Below are 20,110 nucleotides of genomic sequence, written 5' to 3'. Positions count from 1 at the left end.
ATGCTGTCCATTACTCCTTTTGCGGAAGTTTTCCTGGTCATCTGTTGGTTGATTGGAGTTCATTTTCTAGTAGATTCCTCAAAACGGGCTCCTGAGTACGGAATTCCCTGAGCTCTTACATGTTTAAAATTGTTTTTCTGCTTGGCTGGAGGGGAAAAAATCTTTGATTTGCACTTTCTTCTCTTGAGTTTCTTGAAAATGTTGCTCCATTGTTGCCTTGCTTTGTCTGTTGCTTTTGAGAAGACTCGTGCTGGTCTAATTATCTTTCCTTATAAGTTATTTAATCTTTTCCCTGGTGATCCTAAGTATTCTTTACCGCTGTGTGGTAGCTTTATGAAAATATGGCATTGAGTTGATTATTAAGGGTTAGTTTACCTCTTAATGGTTTCACACCCTGGGCCACCCGGTTGAATCCTCCAGGCGGACTGCGTGGGCCCCACCTGCCTGTTACTTTACCGTGGTGCTAATGAGCCCTTCAACATGGAGATTCAAGTGCTTTACATCCAGATATTCTCAATAGTTATAAATATTAGTTCTGTTCCACTTTTTTTGTTCCTTGGGACTCCAGTTATATAAATATTATTCCTTCTTTGGTGTATTCTAAATCAATCACTATTTCTCTGACTCTTTTTGCTTCTTTTTTTATCTCATTTTCAGTTTCTTGGTTCTTTCCTTCTTTTTTTTACAGTGTCCTTTATTATGCTTTTAATTTATTCTTTTTTGGGTAGTGTAATTTAGTCTACATTGCTGATGGTTTTAACTTTTTCTTCTGTTTCTTCCCTAAGTTTAATCAAGTTTTCATTTCTTTGAGTTTTTTGTCCATTTTATTCTCTCTGTTTTGCCATTGGTTTTGGTGAGGATGAATTTTCATCAGCTGAACATTTGGGTTATCCTCATTTTCTGCTTTATTTTTGTAGCAGCCTTTAAACAAAAAATAGATGGAAACATAGTGTCCTGCATCTCTGTTGACAGAATCTCCTATTTCTTAATCCATTTAATGTAATTAAAAAAATAAATTGTATCCAGATGACAGAGTTGGGTCAAGACTTAAGAGTTCATTATGATTTTGGAATTAAGAGACTCAAACTCCAAAATAGAATTAAATAAGATGACTAGTTGAAGGATAAACATGCAACTATCAATATTTTCTAAATATTGGATAATATTATGCCCTTGAGTCACAAAAAAGTCACAAAGATTGATAAATTATCTATTTCAAAATTTAAAACTTCTCTGAAAAAAAGATGCCATAAATTTAAAAAATAAGGAACAGACTGGAGGAAATTTGAAACATGACAGAGGTCTGATATCTAGAATAAATTACTCTTAAAATCAACAAACAAAACAGCCTAATAAAAAAATAGACAAAGGGGGGGAAATAAACAATTTATAAATGAAGAAAATAAAAGCCAATAAACATAGGAAAATATCAGATCAGAAATAATGTTCTGTAAAACAGTGACAAGAGATCATTATCACTCATCAGATTGGAAATTGTAAATATTATGTGTCAGCAAAAATCAGAAGCAATCTAAATGTTTATCAATCAGGTAGCTAAATAAACTGTCAGAGAATCATGCTATGGAATAGTATACAGGCGATAAAAAGAGTGAGGTTGGGGGCTGGCCCCATGGCTCAGTGGTTGAGTTCATGCCCTCTGCTTCAGCGGTCTGATCTCGCTGGTTCGGATCCTGGGCACAGACCTAGCACCCCTCCTCAAGCTGTGCTGAGGCAGTGACTCACATAGCACAACTAGAAGGACCTACAACTGGAGAATGTAGCTTTGTACTGGCGGGGCTTAGGGGAGAAGAAGGAGGAAAAAGTAAAAAAGAAGATTGGGAAAAGATGTTAGCTCAGGTGCCAATCTTTAAAAAAATAAAAAAGAGTGAGGTAGTTCTCATTATATTAGTACAGATGAAACACATTGTTGGGTGGGAAAAGCAGGTAAAAATTGCATAATATCATCTTAGTCCATTCAGATTACGATGCCCTGGGTGGCTTACAAACAGCAGAAATTTGTTTCTCACAGTTCTGGAGGCTGGGAAATCCAAGATCAAGTCACCAGCAGATTCGACGTCTGGTGAGAGCCTGCTTCCTGGTTCATAGACAGCTGTCTTCCCCTGTGTCCTCACATGTTGGAAGGGACCAGGGAGCTCTCTGGGGTTCCTTTTATGAGGGCACTAATCATCTCCTTAAGGCCCCACATCTAAATACCAACACATTAGGGATTAGGTTCCAAAATATGAATTTTGAGGAGGACGCAAACATTCAGCCTACAGCAAGTATGTAGTGTAAATATAGCTTAATACCATTTGCGTTTTTAAAAAACATGCAAACAGTCCCCTATATTTCAGCACATATACATATGTAAATGCACCAAAAGAGTCCAGAATAATAAACTCTAACCTTGCCTCTAGCAAGGGAATTCTAATATTTAATCTTTGTAAGAAGAGTGGGCAAAAGCAGTTCTTAGAGGGAAATTTATAGCACTGAATGCATGTATGGGAAAAGAAGAACGATCTAAGATCAGTCATCCAAGCTTCCATCTTAGGAAACTAGAAAAAGAAGAGAAAATTAAATCCAAGGTAGGCAGAAGAAAAGAAATAATAAAAATTAGAGCAGAAATCAGTGAAATTGGAAATAGGAAATCACTGGAGAAAATCAACAAAACAAAAAGCTGTTTCTTTGGAAAAAATCAATAAAATCAATAAACCTCTAGCCAGGCTAACTTAAAAAAAAAAAGGAGTGAGGACACAAATTACTAATATCAGAAATGCAAGAGGGGACACTGCCACAGATCCCATGGACATTAAAAGAATAATCAAGGAATACTACGGACAGCTCTATGCCCACAAATTTGATAACCTAGATGAAATGGACTAACTTCTTGAAAGACATAATCTACCAAAACTTACCCAAGAAGTAGATGATTTGAATAAGCCTATATCTATTAAAGAAGTTAAATCAGTAATTAATAACCTAGAAGACCTTGGGTTTCGTGATGGCTGTTTTTGTATGTGTGTGAGGAAGATTCACCTTGAGCTAACATCCGTTGCCAATCCTCATCTTTTTTTTGCTTAAGGAAAATTAGCTCTGGGCTAATATCCATGCCAGTCTTCCTCCACGTTGTATATGGGATGCCTCCACAGCATGGCTGATGAGTGGAGTAGGTCCACACCCGGGATCCAAACCTGCAAACCTGGGCCATTGAAGCGGAGTGCGTGAAACTCTAACCACGGGGCTGGCCCCTGGCCATGGCTTTCTAGATGCAACACTGAAGCCATGATCTGTGCAAGAAAGAATTGATAAGCTGGATTTCATTAAAATTAAAAATTTTTGCTCTTTGAAAGACATTGTCAATAAAAATTTTGCTCCGTGAAAGACATTGTCAAGAGAATGAAAAGACAAGCCACAGAATGGTAGAAAGTAGTTGGAGAAGACATATCTGATAAAGGACTGTTATCCAAAACATACAAAGAACTGTTAAAACACAGCAGTAAGAAAAGAAGCAAATGGATTTAAAAATGGTCCAAAAACTTTGACACCTCACCAGAGAAGATGGTACCAATGGCAAATAAGCTTAAGAAAATACAATCCACATCAGGGAAATGCAAATTAAAACAGCAGTGAGATACTGCTACATACCCATTATAATAGCCAAAATCCAGAACATGGACAACACCAATTTCTGATGAGGATGTGGGGCAACAGGACCTCTCATTCATTGCCGGTGGGAATGCAAAGTGGTTCAGCCACTTTGGAAGACATTTTGGTGATTTCTTACAAAACTAAACATACCCTTACCTTATGATCAAGTGGTTGCTGTCCTTGGTATTTACCCAAAGGAGATGAAAACTTATGTCCACGCAGAAACCTGCACACAGATGTTTATAGCAGCTTTATTCATAATTGCCCAAACTTGGAAGTAACCACGATGTCCTTCAGTAGGTGAATGGATAAACTGTGGCACATTTAGACAATGGAAAATTATTCAGTGCTAAAAAGAAATAAGCTTTCAAGACGTGAAAAGACATGAGGGAACCTTAAATGCCTATTACTAAGTGAAAGAAACCAATCTGAAATGGCTACATATTGTATGATTCCAACTACTTATGACATTCTAGAAGAGGCACAACTGTGGAGCCAGTAAAAAGGCTAGTGGTCAGCAGGGGTTAGCAGGGAGGGAGGAATGAACAGTTGGAGCACAGAGAATTTTTAGGGCAGTGAAACTACTCTGAATGACACTATAATAGTGGATACATGTCATTATAACTTTGTCCAAACCCATAAATGTACTCCAACAAGGGTGACCTAAACTCTAGTGTAAACTGGATTTTGATTATGGTTTGTCAGTATAGATTCATCGCTTGTAACAAATAATACCCTCTGGTGGAGGATATTGGTAATAGAGGTGGCAATGCAGGTGTGGGGGCAGGAGCATATGGGAAGTTTCTGCACCTTCCTCTCAATTTTGCTGTGAACCTTAAATTGCTGTAAAAATAAATCTATTAAAAAAATAAAAGAAGATTGTATTACTTGTGTAGTTAAAGTTAATTTTATAGAAAACATAGATAACTGAGGGGGCAGTATCAAGAGCAACAAAAACTAAAATATGAATAAAACTTACAAAAATATGTAAGAGATTTATATAGAAAATTATAAAACTTAAAGATCATAAGTGAAAATCTGAATAGCTGGAAAAAAAAGATTTCATGTTCCTTAAGGACAGATAATACTGCAAAGTTCCTAATTTTTTTTAATTATTAATAAATCTGGTAGAATTTCAGTCAAATTGGGGAGAAACATATGAAATATATTTAAAAGAGTAAATGTACAAGAAGCAGGAAATTTTTTAAAAGAAGAATAATGAAGGAAGCTTACCTCACCAAGTATCAAAATGCAGCAAAAAGCTGATTTTAAATAAATGGTGATAGTAGTGCAGAATAGACAGACTGACCAGTGGACTAGATTAGAGTATTGAGCGTCACCGTATGTCTGTTTCCATGTTTTGTGAATTCTAAGACACAGTTTTTCCAATTTTATCTTTGACAACAAGATTCGTTTTAAAATTAATTACATTGATTACCATCTGCTTGCTTTCTTTCTTTGCATAACATGCATGATGGGGCTTCTTAAAATCTGTGACGTCTTAGATTGAGTGAAATCAAGTACATATATATGCGTATACATGCATACATTACAAAATCAAATATACTCACACACATAAAATGAGACCCAACTCAAAAATCCCTCTCAGTTTTACAGGAGAGTCTTGTCTGTGACCATGAGGTTCACCTTTGTTGGTCACTTTCTAACTGACTACCTTAACAATGCAGTGAAAATTGAGTGCATGGTACAGTTATAGAGAATGGAAAATATCTAGGATTTCATGAAGTTTATGAAAATGATGTTGGAGAGCTATGTAATTCATCCAAAAGCCATTGGCAAATAAGAATCTGGTTTTATTTTTCAAGATAAACTCTCTATCAAGACTTTTTTTTCGCCATTTATTATTTAATTTTGGTTTTCATTTTAAGTGTATTCACTTAAAGTTGGCTCCGTAATGCCAGTTATCCTCAGGAGTGAAAGATAACCTACGTATTTGGTACAGGTGGTATTTTAACAGACGAGTGTAGTATTCAAAAAAGTGTAATGGGATAATGACTCTCTTTGCTGGAGAAAATAATACTTGGATTTCTGCCTCATAAACGTAAATTTCAGATAAAATTTCTGAACATGAAAACAAATAAAAATTTCAGAAGAAAATATAGTTTTTAGAAAGCCCAAACTCTTAAAGCATGCTTTCTCAATGGGGGTGATGTTGCCTCCAAGGGGATGTAAACTGGTTCATAGGAGGTGAAAAAAAAACTTAGCTATTACAACGTGGCCCTCCAGAGGGCCGCAGTGTACATCAACAGATTTGTGGTATATCTGTGATACTCAAATTTCACGGGAAGGGAGGCAAATAGGGAAAAAATGTCTAAAAAGGCTCCTTAGGAGAGAATAATGAAAAAACAGTTGAGAAACACTGCCATGAAGGAAAAGTGACATATTCTACTATATACATATATTTTAAAGCTTCTCAATCAGGAAAGACAACATAAACAAAGACAAGTGATAGACTGGGAGAAAATAGTTTACAGCTTAGGTAGCGGACAGAGGAGTGTAATCTTTCATGTGTTAGAGTTCCTACAAATTGTTAACACAGAAACAATAAGAATATGGGCAAAGGACAAAGAGTTAGTGTTGTTTATTTACTGCAGTGACTCCATTTCTCAATTTGTTTGGTGTTTATTAGATGTGAATGACCGTCTGTATTTCAAAAGGAATTACACAACGCCTTTTTGGGGCCCCTTCTGTTTTAGACATTTTAAACTCTCCGAGATGTGTCACCACAGAGTTGAAACAAATAATGTGGCATGGAATAATCTATTTTGTTTTTTTCTTTGTTTTATTATGCTTGTTTCTAATTTCCTGAATGTACTACATAATTGACTTTATCAGTTTCTCTTTTTAAGAGTATGAGAGTGCATTGTATTTACAGCCAAACAAATTTTTTTGTTCTAACAAGATGATGTTGGCTATTTTATGTATTTTTATTTAAAACAAATTATAAAAATTTTCATGGTGAATTATTTAGGAATGTTTTATCAAATGTAAACATTGTTTTATGTTAATCGGTGTGAAATATTAAATATCAAATATTTTCATGTTAAACATGCTATTAAAATTTTAAATATTAAAATTTGTTTGTTATTTTAAAAGTTAATCAGAACTGTAAATGTGTCTCAGAACTGCAATTAAATACAGCTATTTGGTCTCCGTATATGTTTATTTTTGTTTATTTTGTTTGTTTGTTTTCATCTCGCTTTTTCTTAGCAATCCAGTGGGGAGAAGATGGTCGTCCGTTTCATTTTCTCTTTTATACTGGCAAACCATCATATTATTCATTAATGCATGTGAGTATATTATATTTAGGGTAAATAATATGAACTGTAAGCTAAGTAATTAATTATACCAGAGATTTCACTCAGCTTCAGAGTTTACCTAGGATGTGTCTTAATAGACCAAAATAAGACTTCTGGAGGTAAAATAGTATGTTAGAAGCTTCATATTTTAATTCATTTTTTTGCTAAAGGTAAACATTATACAACTTATATCAGAATGGTTTGTCCTTAAAGTGCTTTTATTTACAAATTGAGATCATGTTGAGAGATGGATGTTCAGCTCAATTTTAGTGCATGTACTTGCACCCTAGGTAAGATGTGAAGCAGGAAAGGGGGCTGAGTGTGTAATGCTGTCAGGGGCTATAAAGCACTGACCTTGGGAGACAGTCAAATGCTTTTTTGTACTTTTTGTTATTCGTATACAATTTTTGCTTTTCATAGGCTAATGCAGTATGTGAGTCTAGAATTTGGGCCCAAAAAAGACCTAAGAAATGATTTTATTACACTTTCACTTCCAACTGCATTTAAGTGTACTAGGAATAATTTTTTTTTTATTTCAGAGCCGTAAGTGTTTGATAGCTGCACATTTGGGAGTTTCCTAAAGTTACTATGAAAAAAAGCCTGGATGCTAATATCCAGTTTTAAACAACAGAACACATTTTATTTTTAGACTGTGATGTCAAGTTTTATTGTATTCATTCTATGATTTATGAAAGTTACAGAAATCTTCACTGGGCTTCCCTCGTCCACAGTCAAGATTTCAGGTTGCTTGAATCCCCTGGACACATTTACTATAGTTTTTAGTGTTTATTTGTGCTCTGCAAACCCAAAGGACAAAATCCCCACTTGTCAGGTACATTTATTTCTTGGGGAAAAAAAAGAAAACCTTCTTTTCGCTTTTTGTTGACCTTGGGCAAATGAGCTTCTTGCCCTGGCATAAATGAAATGAATGATAAATGGAGAGTGTGTCTTTGCTGAGTAATGGAGCTGCGGCTCAGGCTTTCTGCCGAGGTTCTCTCCGCACGCCCTAGGCTGCCCGAGGACCCCTGCTGTTCATTTAAATAGGGATGTCAAATCTGCCTCCAAACGCTGCTGGTTTGATCTGTGGTAATATTTGTGAAGGTTCCATATGGACTTGAGCCCCCTGCAGTGCTAAGAAATAATGTACAACGCTTCATGGTGCAGACGCAAATTTTCTCTGAAAAGGGATGCAATGCTGCGTTTTAGCTGTCGGAGGGGATGATGGAGCAGACGCGCTAGGCCTGTCAACTTGTTACACGGATGGGTTGCACGCAGCGAAGCTGTGGAAAATCTGTGCCTTTTAACTTTTCTACTTAATCACGGTTGTAGCATTGCCTTTAGACTGTATGCTACATTAATTCTCTTCCTGCCTTCTGCCTTTCATCCCAAGTTTCACGGAAAAAAGTAAAGCATGCAGGTCTTGTAGAGGAGCCTTATCAAACAGCTGTCATCCGACAAGCCATTTGCATTTGTTTTGGCTGAAACTGAGCAACCCAAGGGCAAGATATTTTGTTGCATTCCATCATAATGAAGAAATTACACATTGTGTAAGAGGCCTAACTTTGTTTTTAGTTCTTTTATATGTTTTAAAAGATATTACTCGAGAAATTGGTTGCTTTCTCAGTGGATAACATACTACCGTATTCTGACTAAAATGTCAAATTACATCTGATTAATAAACATTCTTTCTTTTTGAGCAACATAGTTTCTGTTACATATAGTAGAATTCTTTGGTCTTTTGTGTTTTAGTTAAACTCAGTCATTTAGGTCAATTTATTTTGTTGTGTGTTTTGACTCCCCAAACAGTGTGGGGTTTAGCATTTGTTATATTGCTCATCAGAACAGTTTACATGTATGAATTACAGAGATTTGGGGTTAACTTGAGCATTTTAACTGAGATAATTAATAAGACCTTGTATTTTTAAAAATGCTTTTTATGGAATTTTAAAGTAATTATATATATGCAAAAAAGGATAAATGTTTTCCTAAATATATGCCAGTCACTTTGTATGGCAAATGTTATTTATTACAAGTGTAGTAATACCAGTCTCATTTCCTAGATGATGCAAATCAACATCATCCTAGAAACTGTTTGTTAGTTTGGAATAGTGTGTGACTAAATATTCGCTGTTCAGCTGACACAGTGGTTTTGTAGTGCAGTCAGGCATTGCCTGTGAAGTGAAACGATACAACTTGAAATTGCTTCCTGTGTTTGCTCTCTCTTTTGTTCTGTCTTCTCTTGTTGTGGGGGTGCTCTTCCATTCTGCGTGAGAGGGATTCCCCTCCTGCCACCCCACTGGAGCAAGGGAGTGGCCCCACAAAGACTGTGGCTGGCGGTAAATACTTGGAAATGAGTCAGTGTTGTTAGTTTCTTTTTGTTGATAAATTCTTCCCAAGTGACAGGGTAAAAGACCCCAAGCCAAACTCAGTTTTTCCCGGCGTTGACCAGCTCTGGTTATGTGAGGCTATGGCAGTCAGCGGCCAAGCTTTTTGACAAAAAAACATAGATGTAGAGCATGTGTGCAGTTCTGCCAGGAGACTTTTCTTTTTGTCTTCTATAATAATGCCAAATCTTTTTAGTATTTGGTCGCCACTTGCATATTAAGTTTATACATAGTCACGTGTCATTTAAGGACGGGGATTCGTTCTGAGAAATTCGTTGTTGTGCGAACGTTGTAGATTGTACTTAGACAAATCTAGATGCTGTAGCGTATGACGCACCTAGACTGCATGGTACTAATCTTATGGGACCACCATTGAGTGTGTGGTCCATCTGGACCAAAACGTCATGATGCAGTGCCTGACTCTTTTGCATTATAGCAACTATAAAAGATAGTCCTGATACAGCTTACAGTTAAGGATAAGACACAGTGCTTTAGTGAACACTGTTTCCCATTGAACTGTAGTTAGTCCATCCAATTTTGTGGAGAAGTGGGGAGGGTTTTGATGGAAAATGAGGATAAGAAGAAGGAAGCAATTTATTTTCCCTGCCCAGAAATGAAGCATGATGGGAAAGTATACAGTGGTTTGCTGATCCATGGGAGTCTCAGACTTTGTAAACGTGTTACACTCTAAAGGTTTCTTAGCAGGTTAGTTGGAACTCCCGTTTTCCTATACACATGCCTTCAGCTTCCTAGGAAAGTCAGTGAAAACCCATTTTTTTTTACTTTTTGAGGAAGATTAGCCCTGAGGTAACTGCTGCTAATCCTCTTTCTGTTGAGGAAGACTGGCCCTGAGCTAACATCCGTGCCCATCTTCCTCTACTTTATATGTGGGACGCCTACCACAGCATCGCATGCCAAGTGGTGCCATGTCCGCACCCAGGATCCGAACTGGGGAACCCTGGGCCACCAAAACAGAACGTGCGAGCTTAACCACTGCGCCACTGGGCCGGCCCCAAAACCCATTTAGTTTATAATATAGCAGATATGGTGTACATATGTAATGAAAAAAGTATATAATAGTACTAACAAGTAATTTCTTAAACAGTAAAAAGTAGTTTAAGAAGAAATAAGACTTCAGGAGCTTCCCAAAGGATTGCCAAGCACTGAAAAGGGAGCTCCATGCTTAGCAGTGGCTCATCTATCTTTTTTCACCCAAAATGGGTGGCTTTCCATTTCCTTAATAGCCGCTTAACTAGTAAAACTTGTATATTTTCAGAACTTGATCTAGAGTGTCTGTTTAAGGTTTGAGGAGCGGAAGAAAGAAATAGAGAAAGAATAAAAGTTTCCTGAAACAACTGAGCAAAAGTATAAAGGAAAGGGAAGAATTTTTAAAGAGGAGATATATCTGTGCAGAAAAGAAAATACTATACCATAGAACGACTGAGTTGTGAACAGCCTAGGGCTAGATGAGAGAGAAAACCTTGTGTGCCCAATTAAGGGATAGGCCAGAGGATGGTCTGCGCTTTGGGTCCCCTAGCCTGTCAAGGGTTCCCCTTGCCCACAGCAGCTGGAGCCTGTCCAGGCTGCCCACGCTGGTGGCACGGGGAGGAGTGGTCTGTATTCATGAGCAAAATGTTTGCAACCTGGGTATTCATGGTTGAGTTTGTACAGGTCCTTTAATTTTAAGAACAATGTTAATTCAGGTTTACTCACTTTATTAATATATACATTTGTGAAAAATTTAAAATTCACTTAGTAAAAGTGTGTTGAAAATTATTTCAAACTCATTATGGGAGGTGATTATTTGACTCAGAAGTGGGAACTCTTTTGTAAAATATGATTCATTAAGTCAGACATGTTTATAATGCAGCTTTCCCAAAGTGCTTTCTGAGGAACACAGATTATAAAAGATCCTTCGAGAAAGGGTCTCTGAAATTAAGCTAGTTTGGGAATGCTGCATATTGCCTACTGGGAAACTCTAATAAGGAGATACCTATTGACATGATAGAAGCTCCTTGAAGTCCTTCAGTGAAGAAACCATTGCATTAACCTGCTGCTGCTCAAATATTTTGGATCATGGAACCCTTCCTACCGAGAACACCTTTAATGTCCTGTGAAACCAGTGCTTGGGAAAGGCTGTACAGTCGTGTGTCAGCTAACCACGGGCATACGTGCTGAGAAATGTGTCATTAGGCGATTTTGTTGATGTGCGAACATCATAAAGTGTACTTGCACAAACCTAGATGGTGTAGCCTACTACACACCTAAGCTGTATGGTACTAATCTTATGGGACTACCATGACGTATGCGGTCCGTTGTTGATCGAATGTATTCAGCACATGTTGTTCCGTGCCATCAAGTTGGCTCTGGCTCCTGGTAACCCTGCGAATGAGTGATATCCACAGTGTCCTGACATCAACAGATCTACTCAGCTTCTGTAGACTCTTGCCTCTGGCTTCCTTTATGGAGTCAATCCATCAGCACGTGACTGTGTAGAATATTGAATACACTGTAAGTTGTCAAATACATTAAGCGCTTATTGAAATTTTGCATAAACTCCCTCCACCCGAGTCTTTAAGGTAAGGTTATGCATCTCTAAAAACTCCACTGGAAATTTGGCATCTTATAGAAACCTCGTTTATGTTTTAAGACCAGTTTTACAGTAAACAATGGAGTATTTTCAAAATATTTTTATAAATTAAAGGAATTAAATGGCCACGGATGAAATTTTTACCCAAAAATAGTATAAAATTAAGGAATAAGTAGATCATTATGTACTTAAATTATTCTGCCGAATTGGAAAAATAAGTTTAAGATATGAAAGAAACCACTTAATCTAATTGTGATCAACTTATGCATAAGTAGAATTCATTTGCCTTTGAAGGAAGCTCCTGGCTTATTTAGAAATTCTCCAGTTTATTTTAAACGACTTAAGTAAGTAACCTTGTGTGTTCGTGAAACTGGAGAACAGCAGCCCCCGGGGAAGTGTGCAGCTTCAGGACACGAAGATTCCAGACTCAACAGGAAAAAGTCCTGAGGACTTAGAATCACAGAATTCTGGCTTAGTTTGTATCTTCTTTGTAACCTTGTGGTGAGTATTTGAAACTCCTGGTGTAGTGCTGTTATCTTTAAAGACACAATTAAAATAGTGACCCTTCTCACAGTGAGGTATTGTGAAATAACTGCTCTACAACTATGTAAAGTGCTTATTTTTAGAAAGCTACAGACTAGTGCTGACATACATCCACATGCTGTTTCAAGACTTTTCTTGACAACAGGAATGAATTCACCAATAGAAATTGCTGTTCTAGAAGTATCTTTAATATACATTTTCCTCATATATGAATAGTTGCCACTGTATACCTTGTATGTTCTAAGTGCAAGAATTAGGAAAATTAGTTCTTAAAAATTAATTCAACTTATTGCCTCTGTTGATTTTAATCAGATTACTTCTTTTATAGTGGTATAATTGTTGTTATATGATGGAATGTTAATTTGAATAGTAAAAATAGATAGCATCTGAGTTACAAGCACTTTTACGTAATTACCCCTGGGTGTGCCCTTTCCCAGAGTTCTTTTCTATATGACCTATATGTGAGACTATTTCCCTTTTTATGTTGAATAGCATTACATGATATATAAACTATATAGCATATTGTATTCACAAAGTGATAACAAAGGTCTACAATAGAAGTATGTCACTTGGAATTTTAAGTAAACCATGGTAAATGAATTATATTTATTTCATTTGATTTTGTATACACAACTAGCCAAAAAATTGATAAGATTATTATTTAGGAAATTGATTTTCTGTGATTTATTTATTTTTTTTACCAAATACATATTTTAAGTCAGTTACTTTTCTGTTATTGAACTAGTATCTAAGATGACGATGATTATTAGTTCGTTATTGTATATTTTGTATATCAAAATACAGTTGACTCTTCCTTTACTACCCTCCCAAGAAGTGTTACTTGTTTACCCTTTCTAAAATTAGTATTTCTACGTGATTAGTATAACCAAAACAGATTTTAGATTACTAAAATCACAATTTTAGTCCAAAAATCACATTGCTCATGCTCTTAGAAGGGTTTAGTTTAAGCATTTCTTTTCTGCAACCTTAGCATCTGGTATTTTCAAATTAGGCACATTCTAAATTTGACTCATACATTATGGAAATCTGATGACATGAGGGGTGGATAGGTTTGCTTTGATTTTATGAAATATTAATCATAGCTGTGATTAATGATTCAGCGTTTCACATCTGGGTTATTCCTGTCATATTTGAAAATTATACTATTAAATACAGTATATAAACTTAGTGTAGGTGAGATCATGCTAATCCTCTTGTGTCCCTTAAAAATTAGATGGAAACTTAACAATGTACTAGAAGCTACCAGTGATAATCTGTGATGTTGACAGTTTCTGGCATATTTTATACCCTCAAGGATTTTTTGATATAAATTAGTACACATCTCTTCAGGGAGTTGAAGCTATAGAATCTACTTTCCAGAGAACCATTCTCTCTAACTAACCAAGATAGAATCTCAAGAGTAGTTTTATTATGTGGAAGAGAAAGAAAAATAGAAATGGTGCACCAATAAACTTGTTTGAGTTATTTGCTTCTTGAATGCCATATCTCACCCCGGCTATCATTTCTTGACCATTACTGTAGGTCAGGCACTGTGCTAAATACTTTACATATATTTTCCTATTTACAGAAGTGTGTGGGGTGGCTTAATGAGCATTATATTATATAATTTGATGGATTACAACTGTCAAAATGTATGCATTTGTGGTAAATGAATAGAATTTACCGTGTTTGAAATTTGACATGAGTTTTTCACGTTCCACATTTTTTCTGATTATTTTACTTGCACTATTTATAAATTATTATGGAGCTAAATATAACACTGGAAGATAATAACATAGTAAAAGAAAATTTTAAGAAAAATATGGATTTAAAATAAAAATTGCTCAAAAGTTGCTGGAAAATGATGATGAATTTAGCAGCACAAACTGTCTTGAAATTTATCTAGAAGCAGGTGAGTTATCTTTATTTTAGTGGCCTTGGTTATTTCAGAAAATTAGATAGACCCTTACAAGCAGGGGAGGGTATGTGATTGCTGTTGTTGGTGTTCTCTTGGATTCATATTTTCCCAACTAGATTGGAAAGATAGAACATCTCTGACTTATGCGCTCTTAGAATCTCAGGCTCTGGAGCAGACCAGCTGAGAGACTGATGCCTTTCTTTCCCCAGAGTCCCCAGATGTCACAGTCTGGCTGAGGCCCAGCCTGCTGATGGGCCAGTGCTGGGTGCACAGTGAGATGCTGTTTGTGCTGTGCCTGTCCACTTCGTACAAGTAGGGGAGGATTCATTTTGTGGGGGTTCTTATTGTCCCTCTTCACAGCACTTGGGAATTGCTTTTTAGAACAGAGTTAGAAATTTTTCTGATACACTATCCAGTTGGGGTCACAACCCACTATCTTAGCCTTTAAAAATGAGTTAAAAAATACCCTAACTGCAAGCAGTCAAATGAGGCTTACCAGTTCTTGGGAGACAGATTGTAAAATTTTATTTGAAGTTGAATAGCAGGGATATATTCTGTATGTGTATGGTTCACGTTGGTTCTTGCTTTCCTTAAAGTGGACAGTTGTTGTTTTAAATTGTCAGATATGTTTTTCTGCTGCTATAGGTGATGGATTTGTACTTTGAATGTAGTTGTAGAGATAGTTATACTTAATATGGACGTTAGAATGAACTGAACTTGTCACTTTGCTGTTGTGTTGAACTAGACTCCCTGTAGTTCTGGTGTTTAGCTCCACACTTTAGTGTGCATTACTTGGGAGCATCGTTAAAACAGATTACTGGGCCCCACCCTAGAGGTTCCTCTTTAGAAAGTCTGGGTGGGGCTAGACTCACCAGTTCCAGGCTTGGATGCTGCTGCTGGCCACCCTGGGAACTTATCTTTAGAATCACTCAGCTGGAGATTGTTTCCTGTCTACTGGGAGGGTCTGTAGCTCAGCCCCAGTTTTGTAGCTTCCAAGTGCTGCTTCTCTTTTTTTTCTCTTTGCTTCTTTGTCTCTTCTAAGCTATCAATTCTACTGCCCTTATTGAAAAACGAAACAAAAAATGCTCTTAATGCGTCTCCACAGCCACAAGAAATGAACTTTTACATCCTGTCTCACTAAGAAGTCCTAGCCCATTGAGTATAATCCAGCTTTTCTCACCTATATTGATGCAACTCAAAGGCTGAGGCTGTATATCTTCTTTTCTTACATTCTTTTTTCCCATGAGAGAAATGGATTCCTGAAAAGAGGTTGCAGAATGAAGATAATAATAAAATGCAAGCACTGGTAAATACAAAGACAGTGGCAAAGGGACCCTTCTATTCTTAATACTAACTCTTTATCAGCAACATTGTGATCTAATGTGGCAGTCTAATCAGAGCCCAGGACAAGTTGCCCCCAAAAACTGGAAATTATTAATTAAGACTGTTTGAGACATGGATGGACATCTCTATCAGTAGCAAGTTGAGTCTTCCAACATTAGCTAATGATATTGGAAGGTGTCAAGATTAGCAAGAAAATATGTCATTTATATCATCTCTAGCTTATCCTTTAAAACTGTCTATTTGTTCGTTAGGTATAAGTATGGTAGATCATGTGTAAATTGTGAGTGAGTGCACGCATATTGAATGTGGAGTCCTCAAATGATTGTTTGCTCAGTCAGAAATATTGGGAGACAATTTGTATTATTCTGCTTGTTATAAACTCGTTTCCTAGAAAATGTATTTCACTGATAACCTTTATTGCCAGATTATTGCTTTTTACAAGTTCTAACAAAATGGCAAATTTTCCCTGACTTGCATTACAATTTAACAAGTGACAGACACTCACAGACTTTGTTAGAAAGTAAATTAATAGAAAGAAATCAAATTATGAAAAATAAATCAAATAGTAAACTGTCCTTAAGACACAAACTACGTGGTGAGGACTTAAATATTATGATAAAAATATTAGATAAGTACTTCAGCTATAAATACCATAATTTTTAATGGGTAATTCTCTAATTTTAAAGGCATATTGCTATATAAATTATGATTTTTTTTTAAGGAAAATTTTCAGTCCTGTTTGTGGAACTCTTAGGAAAATAGTTTGTAGCTTTGTTTTGTTTTTACCAACCTCATTGGAGTTGTAAATTTTTTATAGAATTATTTAAAACTCAGTTGGAGTTGTGTGCTACTACGTATGATACTAAATTCTCATTGACATTACCATTCGTTAGTTTGAAAAATAGTATTATTAAAGAGCATTTTCAGTATATTGTTTACTGCGTAGTGAGATTATTTGAGGAGGTCACTTTCGAAATGAGAGGTACACAAGGGAAAATACAAAATAAAAGTAATGTCCTGTGTCTTATTTTAGCATGTGTATTTTATTTGCCATAGGAAGCATATGGAAAGATACTAGATGTAGAAAAACATCAAAATCAATTGCGAGCTCAAGGTCTGTTTTCAGAAAAAACTAAAACCAAGTAAGTTGGTTTTTTTTGCATTGAAATATATGAAAAGTTTGAACTAAAAACATGCCACTTATCATTGTTGGGTTTTAGGCATACTTAAAGCCTAAAACTTTGTTCAGTATTTCACCATTAATCATTAAAATTAGGGGTCAAAATAGTAGGTGAGTTTTTTTCCTTTGGGAGGAAGTAAATGTTAAGGTTATTATTTTTATATCGCTTCATTTCAGATTTATATTTTAAATGGCATCTAATTACTGTATTTGAATATGATGTCCTTGGAATTTTTGTGTATATAAGTGTATATTTAGTTAACATTTACCTGCTTTAATTTTTTTTGGTATTTCGAGGTTTGTGCTTCCATTTGGCAAACAGTGATAGATAGATCCATCAACCTGAGCAACCGGTTTTAAATTTTGGCCTGGTTATTCACCTATTTCTTCTTGGGTAAAGGACCCAAGTCTTTGAGCCTACCTCGTTTAAGTTCTAAATACTACGCCTAGCCCTTTATTTGGACTTTAATATTACTTTAGTCCATTGATAGAGTAACTTTGTGTCCATAACATCTCCTTTGAAGTAAATTATGAAAAACAAGTGCAGTTTCAATTGTTAAGAAATCTGGTGACTTTTAATATCAAATGAGTTCCACAATGGCATGTTTAACTCTTCAAACAAAACGTTTACTACACAGGGTATCTTTTCTAAAGTAGATTGGGAAAATGAAATAATATGTCTCAAAAATTGTTTACTTGAATGAAATTTTACAGCTATATAATACAAAAATTTGTTTCTGAATCAAGAATCTCTACTCCACATGGGATCTTTTGTGATATAACTCTTAATTGCATGGTTAATTGAAAAGGGAATATGTGTGATATTTTAACAGAGACCTGATTGGCAGCAGATGGCTGATTAAGGAGGAACTAGAAGAAATATTAGTGGAGAAACTGTCAGATCAAGATGTGAGTAATTAATCTTTTTAATTTGAGGGGACCTGTGCCTTAAGAATGCAGACAGTTGCTGTAGTTAGGATCCTAATAGTCGTGTTCCTCAGAGGCAGGTGTTCCTAAGGCAGTTTTCCTTTTTCAGATGTATTTATGGTGGATTTCTGCCGTGGGCGGGCCTTATCTGTGGTCAGGAGGGTGGCATGCCTGGTCTCTAGACCCTCTTGATGTAAGTGCCCCTGTGTGCCTTGCCAGTTGTTCTAGGGAGTGTGGCTGATGCCATTTTTCTTCTCCTTCAGTAAAGCGGATAGCTAATTTTACAAGCTAATGATAAGTGTAAGGAGCTATTACAGGTTAAGTAGAAAAGGAATGAGGCACATGGTTCCACCTTCATGCAATTTGCTGCTTCCTGGCATACTTATGTGCAGTGTCTGTAAGGCCAGTATTTTCATCTTGGAATCTGCAAAGCCACCTGTATTAGAATCCCTTGGAATGCTGGTTGCCAAATGCAGTTTCCTAAAATTCAGACCTACCTCAGAATTTTTAGGATGTCACCCAGAAATCCATATTTTTAACAAGCTCTCCAGGTAAATGTTATATCATATAAATTTGTGATCCCTGCTTTAGGTCTTAATTGGATTCTTTTTTTGTTCAGTGTTCTAATACATGTCAATATTATCAGAGGAAATTTGATGCTTTAAATATTTTGATATTCTAAATTTAGATATTTCTGGAAAGTTTGAGTGTAGGTAAATTTCGTAAATTGTTCAGGAAGGGGTTTTTCTTCCATGGCAGTGGCTAACATTGTTGGTACCTTGCCACCATGTAGATTTTCAGTCATGTACTTAAATTGCTCTTTTTTTTCTCATTTAACATATTGGATAAATTAATGATTTGGAAAAGTTGCAGTTTGCTTAAACCAAGGTGTCAGGCATTTGGTGAGTGGCAGATCTGGAGTTAATTTCTAACATCCCAACTGCCAAGTCAGTATTATTGCACTTGGATCTTACTGAAAAATCTCCCTTTGCTTCTCCATTGAATGCATCATTTCATTGCATCTTCTGTTTTTTGGCTGCTTTGATTTTTATGATACAGCTGCTCTCTTTTTTTGAAAACATCCCGGGGACTTTGTTACAAGTGTGCAGCTATAAAGACAAAACAAATATATATTAATCTTCTGTATTTTGGGAATACTGGCTATCAGAAGAAATCCTAAAGCTGCTGGCTGGTATCAAGATGAGGGAGGTAGGGGTGGTCAGTGACTTCTTATGCCGTAATCCTAGTTCATGAGCAAGGCTATGTCATACCTGTAGTTACCTCTCTGTAGGTTCACCAGTAGTCACAGCGTATGCAATGGAATTGAGAGAATAGCTGAGAACAAAGGACATAGGCCTGTAAACGGAGACAAGGCATGGAGCTTTATCAGGCTGCGTCGCGTAGGTGGCTAAGTATTTCACCCTTACTTAGAAGATTGCCTTTTCTTTTATTGTAACATCATAGGAGGCAGTTATTGAAGCAGTCTTTTTAATCTTACTACTGAGGTTTTTATATGTTTCATTTGGCAGGTTTTCACTATAAAGGCAGTGGTAACAAAGATGAGTATGATTTTTAGGATTGGCGAAAACATTAATAAGGTTATCAAAAATTGGGTTTCACACTCCATATTAACTAAGGATCTCAAGTGTTAGTTGTTTCCTTCTGCATAAACACTTTAGAATGATTATTCTGACTTCTAATTTTAAGGGGTTAATACCAAGTTGTTTACTTTCTAATCACATGTTTAAGAACTATTAGAAAAAATGCACAGAGTAGCGAGGATAATTTATTTCAAGAGGTTGCCCTTTAAGTCAAGTATCTCTTGAATTTTTAAATAGCTTGATTGTTCGATTTTAAAGGAAATCATAAACATTAAAGTAACACAGCTTGAACCGCTAAAGATATATTTGCCAAATGTATTATGAAATATAATTTCAGAGGTACGTTTTCTCAAAATCAGACTTCTTCCATTTTATTATACATAACTTACTGGAAATTATTTATGAAGCTCCTCTTGATACAGTTCTATTAAAAGAGTAGAAACTACACTTGAAGATTATCTAAATATTGTTTGAAAATGAATTTAAATCTCAATTTCATGTAATCATAATATAGAGAAATTGATTTGTCTTTGAATGATAAATCTCTTTGTTTCTGGAAAGAAAAGACTGAACACTGAATACGCACAGGGAAAGTGCTGCATCTGCATGCTGTTTTAAAAGCAGCGTGAAGGTGCACAAGTGTCATCCTGTCAAA

General features: G+C 36.0%; 1 protein-coding gene across 1 annotated transcript in view; it reads left to right on the top strand.

Annotated features, from left to right (window-relative positions):
* Positions 1 to 20,110, top strand: part of MRPS9 (mitochondrial ribosomal protein S9) — a 73,310-nt gene that overhangs the window by 39,404 nt on the left and 13,796 nt on the right. The window contains exons 7-9 of the mRNA XM_001488266.5: positions 6,880 to 6,959; positions 16,804 to 16,889; positions 17,761 to 17,836. Coding sequence (XP_001488316.1) covers positions 6,880 to 6,959; positions 16,804 to 16,889; positions 17,761 to 17,836 — 242 coding nt within the window. The remainder of the gene's footprint in view (positions 1 to 6,879; positions 6,960 to 16,803; positions 16,890 to 17,760; positions 17,837 to 20,110) is intronic.

This window comes from Equus caballus, chromosome 15 (assembly GCF_041296265.1).
Source record: "Equus caballus isolate H_3958 breed thoroughbred chromosome 15, TB-T2T, whole genome shotgun sequence".
Classification (NCBI taxonomy): domain Eukaryota; kingdom Metazoa; phylum Chordata; class Mammalia; order Perissodactyla; family Equidae; genus Equus; species Equus caballus.
This window is presented reverse-complemented; position numbering and strand designations above follow the sequence as displayed.